Source organism: Scomber japonicus, chromosome 5 (genome assembly GCF_027409825.1).
Source record: "Scomber japonicus isolate fScoJap1 chromosome 5, fScoJap1.pri, whole genome shotgun sequence".
Classification (NCBI taxonomy): domain Eukaryota; kingdom Metazoa; phylum Chordata; class Actinopteri; order Scombriformes; family Scombridae; genus Scomber; species Scomber japonicus.
Window position 1 is genome coordinate 21,249,696 of NC_070582.1, and position 11,571 is coordinate 21,261,266.

The window sequence follows — 11,571 nt, forward strand, 5'->3', positions numbered from 1 at the left end:
CTAAAAATCTCATTTTTACAGTGAGTACATTTTAACCAACAGTATACAGCAAATAAACTATACATCATTTACAAAATCGTTCTTATGCCATACAATGATCATTTTTTACATCAAATGCTTTTAAAACTTCTAAATACAAAGAATTCCAAAATATATATCAGTGATCCAAAACCCACTTTTATTCGTTTGATCAAGAATTTATTATACAAACTCAAATAATACATTGGTTTCTTGTGATGTCTTACAGGTAATTGCACTTTTATGACAAAAATAACCATCTTGCATGCTGTATAATTTTAATACAGCACCATCTTGTGGAGAAATTTGGCAACAAACTTTATCCCTGTTATTACATTATATCTTTTAACAAGCACAAACAAAACAGTAAACATACTTGCACTATACTGAAAAAAAGATTGAAACAATTATTGTTTTATTTCTGCTTTATGGATACAGAAATAAGCTATAGTTTCTACAAATCAAACAAAATAAGTTTACACATGACACTGTGAAGGTTGAAGACGTTTAGAGATGAGTTCTGTCCTGGTTTGTGGGAGAGGGGACTGGTTCTGCTTCGGGATACACCAGAAAGCCAGAGAAGGTGGTGTACCTTCCCTGGTTGCTGTACACGGCATAGCGCTCATCCTGCTGACTGTACAGCCACACTCTGTCGCCTTGACGGAGAGACAGCAGCAAACTCTGACTCTGCATCTCTCGCCTCTTCGATGTGTCCTCATCAAACACCATGGCCTGCACCTCACCCTTCCCTGTCATCAGCTTTACAGAAACAGCCTTGCGGGGGTGTTTCCCCACAGTGAAAGCAAAGTAGTAGGCCCCCGGGAAGTAGCAGGTGAACAGGCCTGAGGTTTTGTTGAAACTGCCCCCAATGTTGACATATTCCACATCAAAGGTCAGAGGTGGTTTGTCCTGCTGCCTACCACTCTGACCCATGAATGTGGATGTCCGTGCCACTGAGAAGGCAGACCGTGGCTGCTCTGACATCTGACTACCCCATGAATCAGCCTGGGGGGGACAGTTTGGGTGGTACATCCCTGGTTGGGACAGGTGGTTGCTGATGTAACTGCTAGTGGAGGTGTCGGGATAGACGAGGTAACCAGAGAAGGTGATGTAAGGGCCGGCATTGCTGTATAAAGCGTACTGGGGACTCTGCTGTAACAGTAACCACACTGTGTCCATTTCCTTCAAGGTGATCATTATGCTTTGGCTTTGAACTTTCCTTCCTTTCTTGCGGTAGTCATCATACGCTATAGCCTGCACCTCCTCCTCATTCTTCACCAGTATGACAGAAAGCATTTTCTTTGGAAATTTCCCCACAGAAAAGGAGAAATAGTAAGCTCCGGGGATGCGACAGCGGAAATGACCGGTGTCCGGATTGAAATCCCCTCCAATGTTGACTGTAAGCCTGTTGAAGGTCACTGACTTCTGCTTGCCTCCTACCACACTGTTTGTTTGTGTGGCGGAGAAAGCAGAGCGAATCCCTGTTGTCACTGGAGGGGAATAAAGGGGTGAAACTGGTCTTGAGCAGGCGATCATGATGAAGAAGCATGCCAGGTAGCAGTGAGTGCTCCACTGAGCTAAAAAAAACAAAAAAACCCCAAAGAGAATAAATTATATTTAAAAATGACAGAAAGAAACTGTAATATTTGAGGTGTTGTTGTGCTGTCTAGTCAGTTTTAAAGAAAGACACATTTCTGTTAGATTTAGTCTTGTGTAACAGACATAATGCCTGCAAAATACTCCAAGTTGATAAAGAAGTCTGACTAAGCCCTGTCAAGATAGATCTCAAATCAAGCACCCAGTGTGAGCAGCAGCCCCTCTATAATGTGGCTGATATTGTCTGTTCTCTCTGTGCACTGAGAGAAGGGACTAGATTAGTTGCTGGTTCATCTGTTCCTGTGTGTGTTGAACAATGGAAAATTTTGGAGGGTTAGTGAGGTGGGGCAGGGCAGAAAGCTAAAAGACATCACTGCAAAGTGTAAATGAAACATTAGTTGGAAGTGTGGATAGGTCGCAGCAAATCAGCTCCATGAAACTGTAGCTTTTTCATTATTTCTCAAGGAATTAATTGTTTTACATTCCAGAAATTCTGCTGTTTTAACTTTTAAACATATTAATGTAAAAGGGATGAGAGCGTGATACATTCGAGTAGAAAACCAATATTTGTCTTATTACTTCAGCGGTTGTAACAGTGTTTTCTTTTAAATGTTTGGAAATGTGCACAGTATTTTAAAATGAGTCAAGGTCAGATTTGTCTGAAAAGTGTTCCCTATCATCATTAAACTAGTGGAAACCTTGAACCTGTAAACCTTCAACCAACATGAGGAGTAATTACAGGCTCAGATTATACACCTGGCTTTCCCTCCTGTTTCCTGTAATATGTATATTTATAAAAGACTAATAATAGATATTTAGCCCGAAACAAAGCAGTAATGTCAGAGTTCGGAAATGAGTGAGCTGGCGGAAATGTAGCTTTACAAGAGTTAGATACTCTCACGTTTAGGTTTAAATAAACTTAAAATCCAACATTTCAAAAAAGAAAAAAAATCTATGGTGTAGCATGCTGAATTTTTATGGATTTTAATGCATGTTTGTGTAACAACTATGTCAAAAAAAGCTTGAGAACAATGAACTAGATCAGATATTCAATTATAATAATCCCAAAATTCAAAATGATCTTTTTTGATAACTTTTTCCTGCATAAACAAATAAAATAATGGATCATACATTAATTTCTCTCTCCGTTTTCATTCAATAAATGTGTGCTCAAAAACAAATCAATGTCAGACTCACCTGTTGGGCTCTGTTGGAGCAGAAATTGCATGCTGGACATTCTCGTCTGAGTCAATTTTTAAAAAATGAAGTTCCAGTGAGTTTGCTGCACTGCTAATGTCCACATAGCAGGCCTGACACTCGCAGGGACAACCCTAACCCTTTTGTCTGTACGCGTTTGTCAGGAGGAGGAGCTCCAAACACCCTCAAATATATAGCTCTCATTGGGTCTGCAGTGAAAAAAAATGTGTTGGTCTGTGCAACTGTTAGGTCTAATTCATGCTTTGTTTTGTCTAAAAGGTATAGGCTAGCTGTGGGATACATTTTGGCAGCCTCAGAAAAATACTTTCTGTCAAACAAGTGTAGCTGTCAATTTAGATAAACAGAATCAGACATGTGGAGGAGGGTATATTAAATGGCCAAATAATGATTGTTTATGGTATCTGCTGAGTTTATGGTACTTGCCACAGTGTAAAAATACTCCATAAAGTCCTGCTTTCAATTTGGAAAAATCTTCATCAGAAAATGTACTAGTAACTATAAATGGCAAATAAATGTAGTGGAGTAAAAAGTACCACATTTCCCTCAGAAATGTAGTGGAGTGGGGGTTATGTGTGACACTTGTTTTGTTGTTTGTTTGTTTGTTTGTTTTAATTGTATTGGTTTGTTTTTGTTGGTGCTTGTGCAGTGGTGCAGAGGATGTTGACTGAAGTGTTGTTGTTGATTTGTTTTCATCTGGAGAATGATAAAAAATCTAAAATAAGAAGAAATGTAGTGGAATTGAAGGACTAAGTAGCATAAAATGGAAATACTACTAAAGTACAAGTACATTAGTTACATTGTACCAGTGGTATTCAAATAGTGCTTACTGAGAAACTGCAGAACTACAAAGCATAATAGTTGACAGTTTCACATATCATCTGAATATTGCTCACATTGTAGTCGTAAAAAACAAAACAACAAACTTTAGTTCCACAGTGGAGCTTACAAAAGATTTACCCTTCCAGAAACAGTAAAAGCGCAATAAATTAATCAATAAAGAAAGAAAGGAAAACAAACATACATTAAATGAATTACAAAAGAATCTAGTTAGAGTGTGTGCAGTACTTTAGTGTCCGGGTAGGATTTTTAGTTTTAGTTTTAAGTTTTGGGTTTCGGTCTTTGCAAATTTGCTGGCAAATATATTGAATTTTGCAAATATAGATATAGCTTAATGACATACATTTTCTTGACAGGCACTTTCATCAGGGAAAATAAAAGTGTGTTGACAGTGTTAAAATAGTCAATCCTGATGTGTTTAGACATTCACAAAATAGATGATAGGTTGTGTCTTCATCATTACAAAAATGATCATATTGTTGTCAGCTGTCATGACGCAGACCGTCCGGAAAAATGTGTGTGTGTGTGTGTGCGCTGTCAATGCCAACGACAGAAAGCAGGCACTGAGAGCCTTAAGCCCACATTTAAGACAAGATGGCAGGACTTCCCCGCAGGATCATTAAGGTAATCAGTTCACCCTTCAAACAGCAGTATGTGTGACTTTTCAATGACGCCTAAAACTCAACACGGTCTCTCTAATTCACCCAAATGCTCCGCTGGTCCGCCCCGGTTCACTGTTTTGTTTGCTAACGTTAGCATCCAGCTCGCTAACGCTGAAGTAACTTCCGTTTCATTCCTGTGCCCAGATTCACCGAGACACGGCGGGATGTAATACACAAGAGCGGTATAAAGAAGGGCTCTTTTATTCCAAATATACTTAAAAACAACACGAGTGGTCCTAAATTGTTTAAATCTGACTGTGAATGGCTGGCTAACCTGACTAACGATGCTAGGCTGTGCTAGTTTGTTAGCTCTGTTTTATTTGAAAGATGAAAACAGGAACACAAGCCGGAAACTCCCAGGGTTACACGTTTCTGCTAAGTGAACATATGATGTGATGTTTCCATTTTGTAGCATTTTTATGTCACTGGTTTAAGTTACTAGCGTTAAGTAGCTGGGAGTTAAAGGTTAGCATCATAGTTTATACGTAACGTAGTGACGTAGAGTCACTTAACCAGCAAAGCAGACTGGTTTGTTTCCAGTCATTCCCAGTACAGATTTCACCTCAGGGCCCCAGGCAGTCTATGGTGGCAGTATCAGCAGGAGGGTCTGCTAAAGATGCTGTTTTCATCCACTCTCTTTCAACAATGGGATTTATTATCATTATCATATATTATTATTTAATATGTTTGACACTCATGTCAGTCTTTTTGCTTTTATGAAGATTTGGCCAAACCCACAGTCACATTACTTAAAGATCCCCTTCAGACATGTTTTAAGATGTGTATAAAATACAGTAAAAATAAAGTTAATATATATGTGAACATATGTTTTTTGGTTGTTTTATTGTATTATTACATTCCTAGTGAAGTTTACTATTTCAGTTCACCAATGTCATTTTTTAGGATACATTTTACTGCTAAACAATTAAATATGGCCTCCATTACATATCTTACTAACTGCATTTGAGGGTCATTACATCATTACAAATAATATGTGTATATGTACTTACTCTGTATATATAGAATTATCGGACAATATATCAATATCAGAATTTTTTTACTCCCAAATATTTGTGTCGGCATCCGCTCCAAAAATCCAGTATCAGTCAGACCCTAATCATTTATGTCCGATTTGGTTTTTCCACAATAAAAAGTGATAGTGTTGGTAAAATCCTTATTCTTTCTTTCTCATGAAAAACTCACTGCATATGTGAATGTATTATATATAAAATAAAGAAGCAGTGTGCATAGCTAACCCTAACCCTAACCCTAACTACTGGACACAGGAAGTCCATTTTCAGTGCATAAAATGTATATCACACTTGTGTAAGTCAAATATTGGACCAGGATTAGCTTCAAAACTAGTTCTGATGTCACAAGTCAGATTTTTAGTGAACTCAGACAAGCTTTCCATTTTCAGGAGATAAATGTGAGAAGGTCTGCACAGTGAAGCTCAAACCTCAGCCACTAACCCTTAAATATTGAATTAATTCTACTATTTCCACTATTCCACTGGATCTGATTTGTAAAGGGTTAGGTCTGTGTTGAGTTTTATAATGAAAGCATCGAGGAAAATGAACAGAAAGAGGTGTTGCACAGGTGAGTGAGTAAGCAGACCCCAGGCTGGTGTTGGTGGGAAAAGGTGGGAGCTCTGGGAACAGTACATAGCGGACCGAGCCCTTGAGCCCTCAGAGCGTGTGACTGGGACTGGGAGCCCCTCTCCCGTCTGTGTTTTCACTGCATGGTTTTGTCTGTGGGTTATCTGAAACATTTCAGGAATTTCTCTCGCAGTTGCGTTCAGGAAAAGAGTGTCAAAAACAAGAGTGGAGGCTTTACGAGCTTTATTTGATGCTATTTTTTTTGTCATAGTTGGTTATGTTGTTTTTATTGTTATGTTGTAGTCAGCCATGATGGATATACTACTGTACATGAGCCTTGTGTGCAGTGCATTCACACAGGCACAGAGAAAGACTTGGTTTTTAACAGATTGACATTATAACCAAAATGCCTGCTGTTTGTTGAACATCCGTATTACAGCTGCCTTACTGTAGAATGAAGCAAAGACTGCAGTTTTTAATGCTTGTGTAGCATTGAGCTTTAATAGAGTCTGTCAGGTGTATCGCTTCTGCGTACCACAAGCTATATCTGATCCCTGCTCCTCTTCCTCAGTAAAGGTGTGTCGTGTTTCCGTAGGTCATTCGGCTGTCACCACAAGCTGGGAGTAGCCTTGCTGCAGTGGTTGACGGGTATGGATGTAATAGTCTCCTGTGGTGCGGCAGCTGAGTCGGTGTCACCTCTAAAAGACAGTGACATACCGCACAGAAAGTCTTCAGATTCACTGCACTGAGCCACTGTTACAGTCAAAGCCGCCCACGCAGAGGAGCTCTGTGTGAAAGGATAAATCTGAGCAGACTGCAGTCCATCTTCTGGCTATCGTCTCTGTTGTTAGAGTGATAATAACTCGCAGCTTTTTGCAGCCATGAGGTGTAGGTGACAGCTGTTAGAAATATTTCAAATGAACAAGATCTATCAATATTGAATTTAAAAAAGAGAGAATGTGTTTTTAAATTCACTACAGCACTGCAGCATGTAGTCTCCAGCAGCATTGGTAATATGCGGGACAGATGTAGATGTCTATAAAAAACTGCTTTGTTGGTAACTGCCATGAATTATTATCAAGCTTTACACTGTTTCCATGTTTGTGCAGCCACTCAAGGAGAAGAGCCTAAAATACTTGAGCCCACTGTGTGTAAAAATTCTCATATTCATGTGTATATATATATCATCACATAAAATAATCACAAAAGTTTTCAGACAGACCAAGAAAAAAAATCGGTTGCCCCTGGATCCCGTGGAGGTCATTAGTTGCTTTGTGTTGTATGACAGGTGCTCTGTGCTGCATCCTCTCTAAACGTAAACTGTATGCAGTTTTATCTCAGCCCTGTCAGAACACATCCTTCCACTGAAATACTAAAAGCATTTATTCCCCCAACACACAGCTCTCTGAATGGGGCCTTATTGGTAGAGACAGTTTGTGGCATCAGTAGGTAATACGTTTAGTTAATTTCTTTCTTTTTCTTTCTCCTTTATTTACCAGGAAACTCAGCGTTTGCTTGCAGAGCCTGTCCCAGGCATCAAAGCAGAGCCAGATGAGGGCAATGCCCGCTACTTCCACGTGGTCATCGCCGGACCTCAGGACTCTCCTTTTGAGGGGGGCACATTTAAACTTGAACTCTTTTTACCAGAGGAATATCCCATGGCAGCTCCTAAAGTACGCTTCATGACCAAAATATATCATCCCAATGTAGACAAGCTGGGAAGAATATGTCTAGACATTTTGAAAGGTAAGTAGGCACTGCAGGACTCTGTCACTATCAATGCTTTAGCACGTACAAGATTGTATCCAGTTGTTATTTTATATAAGCTGTATATACAGTGTGTTTTATGATGTATTCTTCTTCTGATAGCTCAAAGGGACAACTGACAGAAAAAGTGCCATTTCCCAAGCAGCTTTACTGGCCAGTTTGCACCTGTTCTGTCTTCGGTCTGTTGAGTCAGACTTGTTACTGTAGGAAAGCCTCATGTGTACTGTGTCCTGTGACATTTGGCCTGTGAATGAAGTGAGGGATTTGCCAATTTAATCTTGCTCAAAAGATCAAGGGCCTCTTGCCTTTCACTTGTGACCTATCACCACTGTCTCCTCACTGCCCCTGCAGCTCAAAACCGATACACCATTCCCTCTATTCCTTCCTCACTCTTTTTTTTTTCTCTTTTTACCACCTTTTTCATTCTGTCATCCTTTTTCTTTTGTTGGTCTCCTTTTTTTTTTTGATTTTCTTAGCACCCTCTGTCTTTTTTCCGCCTTGTTTCAGATAAATGGTCACCAGCTCTGCAGATTCGTACCGTGCTGCTATCAATCCAGGCGTTACTAAGTGCACCAAACCCCGATGATCCTCTAGCGAATGATGTTGCAGAGAAGTGGAAGTCCAGTGAAGCTGAAGCCATAGAGACAGGTGAGAGCAAGGAATATCCACTCTAAACACACACACTATACAGCTACTAATCACTGTTTACAAAGTATTTAGCAGTTTTGAATTTGTTACTGTATCTTTATTTTTCTGTCTTGACCAGAATGATCTACAGCATATCCTTCTTATATACTGTGTATTTGAATTATTGGAAGATAATGAAGCTTTACTCAGAACATTGTTTTCATTGTTTTTAAAAAAGTAAATTACCAAATGAGTTCTTCCAATGTGAGGTGTTCTTTCTGAGGCATGTAAGAGGGGTCCCTTGTGGCCATTAGTGGTTATTGTCATGATTATGATAATAAAACTAAATTAAAGCTACATGCAATAATAAGGCAGGTTTGTGAGATTGTGTCTCCCATTTTTCCATGAAAAAGTGATTTATTTATTCTGGCATTGGTTCTAGATTGACAGGAGTTCATTTTCACATAACATTTTTTGATAAAGATAGTTGCTGGAGGTGAGGTGAAACTAACAATTATTTTTCCTACAGACTAATCTTGTGAATATTTTATTGATTAATCTATTCTTCAAACAATAAAAAACAAAACAGAATTGCATTCACAGTGTCTTAAGAGGCCACAGCAATGTCTTCAATTTGCTTGCTTTGTCTAACAGTCCGAACACTGTCATATATGGCCAAGAAAAACAGCATGTTGTCACATATGAGAAGCTAAAAGCAGAAAATGTTTGGTGTTTTTGCTTAAAAAATGGCAATTACTTGATTATCAGAAGAGTTGCAGATTCATTTTGTGTTGATTGGTCTCTTATGCAGTTTTAATTGGGGGACAGGGGTCATTTTTGCAGCATCCCCCTCATGTTAACTGCAGACAAGAGCCATATTGATAAATGTTGCTTCTTTCTTTTCTCTCTACAGCCAAGTCATGGACCAGGCTTTATGCTGGAAACAAAAATGAAGTGTAGAGCAGCCTAACAAGTGGCGACATAAGTGGAAGTCAAGTGTGAACACAAATCCTCATGTTCTGCCAAGACCTCTTCCTACCTTATTTGCATTTAAAGGACACTGTCTCAAATATATATACATATATATATTATAAAATAAACATGAATATATTGTAAAGGAAACAAAACTGCTGACAATTGATGACAATTGCTGCATTTAAATGCACACTAGTAATGAAATGACTCGTCTTTGTCCTAATTCACTGCTGTTCAGATGCATGGGCTGAGGTTTTAGATCCACTCACCTGGCTTTCTTTGTATATTGATTTTTTTGCCAACTGCTACTTCAACAAGTGTGTTGAGGGGGATAGAGGTCTTATGTCCCACATTTTTGGGGGGATGTGTATTTCGGGGAGGGAGGCAGAGCAGTGGAAGGGATGGGGAGGAAAGTGGCTAGATGTGGTTAATATGGTATACTTTTTTATGTTTCTTTTAACTTCCTCTTGTCGCTGGTTGTTTCTTAAAAGCAGCTAACTACTATAAGCTCACTGTATGTATACAGTCACCTGGAGATGGACCAGAGTTTTGTCCCATGTTAGATGGTCAAACAATCAAAGCCGTACTTCCTCTTTACTGTACTGTAAGTCACATCTGGCTTTGTTAAAAGATAATACGACTGAAACACAAACTGAGCCTGTTACTGTTATATACTTTTCAACCACTGCCAATGTAGACTCGAGGTAGACCTGTTGATGGTGTGGAACTCGGAGAGAAAGTGTGAGGTTAAGGTGGACATCGTGGACCTGTCCTTAGTTTTAGCACTTATATTTTATTACCATATCCAGTCTTCTGTATGTGAATCTTTCCTACTATTGTCATACTAACCTCTCTGCTTTTTCCCTGTCACAGTCTGATGCTACATTGGTTTACCTTCCTCCATTTGCATTTATTCCACATAGCAAAGGTTACATATGAGCTGTGGGTTATTTATTGATGTGAGGGGGTAGGGGGTGGAGGGTGGGAGGAGGGGATTGTGCGATATGTGCACGAGAAGGTGCTGGGTTTTTGACAGGATCAAATCAAACCCCAAAAGGTGTGTCTTTGGCTGAAAAGTCTGTATTCAGTTCTCTGTTGTAAATTCATTGCTTCTAATAATATGGGGGAGGAAATGTTTACCTGCTCCCAGAATGCTATGAAACAGTCCACCTGCATACTTTTTTGTTCTGTAAATAAAATTTGTTGATTAATACATTGTTTCTTGGGTGTCATTTTTAATGAGATACATATGACACTACTGTTGATGTACTGTATGCTAAGAGAACATCATTAAATACATTTGTACCACTTGGGTAGTCAGATACAGTTCATGATAATGTTCATGACCAAAGACATGGTATTTTTTGTATTTTAAGAACAAACAATGAATTGCGAAAATAATCTGATGATGAATTGACGATTAAAATAAAAGCTAGTCTAGCAGTGTTTGCCTGCTTGTTTTGTAGACCCAACAGTCCAAATATTCAATTTACCATCAGATAAAAGAAAGCAGCAAATCCTCATATTGGAAAAGCTGTAGCTAACCAAGTAATGTTTGGTATTTCTGCTGTAAAAAAAATCACTTATGATTAATTGATTATCAACATAGTTACTTTTTAATTTTCTGTTGATCGCCACAATGTTTCAGCTCTGAAAGTATCTATATAAAATAAGATATTCCTTTATTAGTCCCACAGTAGGGACATTTACTTTATTGCAGCAGTAAGTGGATAGTAAATAGAAAGCTTCAATAAGAAAGAATAAAGAACTACACAAGCAATAACAAGACAATAATAGTAAAAAATATATAGTAGAAAAATTGTAACCTACTGTTGAACACCTGTCCTATGGGTCCTCCACTAGAGGGCGACCCTGAGCTTTCTAACTTTCACACTCATTTCCACTGCTGTAACCACACTGTTTGTTCATTAAACTGGACGTGTGTCAAGATTGTCTTGTTTTGTTTATTTGACATTTAAACATCAGGAAACGGCCTCATGCTTTCTTGGGATATTGGGCAATCATGGAAATCCAAATGCAATTGGTGGAGTCAATATTTTTTTCCAAACTGGGTTAAGGCAAGGCTTATGCAACAACAACCAACGTCCAATGAAATAATTTTAACACCTACACAAGAAGCACCTTTACTCCAGTCACTCCACTTTTAAAGTTTATGTGGCTACAATAATACAAATGAACTGCAAGGGTTTAAGTTCAACTTTATTTATTTATTTGTTTGGGGTAGTGTGTTTGTTGAATGTAGATGAGCATTG

General features: G+C 38.6%; 2 protein-coding genes across 2 annotated transcripts; one reads left to right on the forward strand and one right to left on the reverse strand.

The window, feature by feature from the left end:
* Window positions 1-525: 525 nt before the first annotated feature.
* Window positions 526-2,888, reverse strand: c1qtnf13 (C1q and TNF related 13). Its single transcript, XM_053318867.1, has 2 exons — window positions 2,812-2,888; window positions 526-1,595 (listed from the first exon to the last, which is right to left on the reverse strand). The coding sequence occupies exons 1-2, from the start codon at window positions 2,849-2,851 to the stop codon at window positions 526-528; spliced, it is 1,110 nt and encodes a 369-aa protein (XP_053174842.1). The 5' UTR covers window positions 2,852-2,888.
* Window positions 2,889-4,176: 1,288 nt separating this feature from the next.
* Window positions 4,177-10,511, forward strand: ube2na (ubiquitin-conjugating enzyme E2Na). Its single transcript, XM_053318872.1, has 4 exons — window positions 4,177-4,293; window positions 7,429-7,675; window positions 8,204-8,344; window positions 9,237-10,511. Exons 1-4 carry the CDS (start codon window positions 4,264-4,266, stop codon window positions 9,281-9,283), a joined length of 465 nt encoding a protein of 154 aa, XP_053174847.1. The 5' UTR covers window positions 4,177-4,263; the 3' UTR covers window positions 9,284-10,511.
* Window positions 10,512-11,571: the final 1,060 nt, after the last annotated feature.

Coding starts and splice junctions, on each gene's coding strand:
- c1qtnf13 (XM_053318867.1), bottom strand. CDS start 2,851: ATGTCCAGCATGCAATTTCTGCTCCAACAGAGCCCAACAG. Junction 1,596..2,811: donor GCTCCAACAGAGCCCAACAG/GTGAGTCTGACA, acceptor TGTTTTTTTTAG/CTCAGTGGAGCACTCACTGC.
- ube2na (XM_053318872.1), top strand. CDS start 4,264: ATGGCAGGACTTCCCCGCAGGATCATTAAG. Junction 4,294..7,428: donor TTCCCCGCAGGATCATTAAG/GTAATCAGTTCA, acceptor TTTATTTACCAG/GAAACTCAGCGTTTGCTTGC. Junction 7,676..8,203: donor ATGTCTAGACATTTTGAAAG/GTAAGTAGGCAC, acceptor GCCTTGTTTCAG/ATAAATGGTCACCAGCTCTG.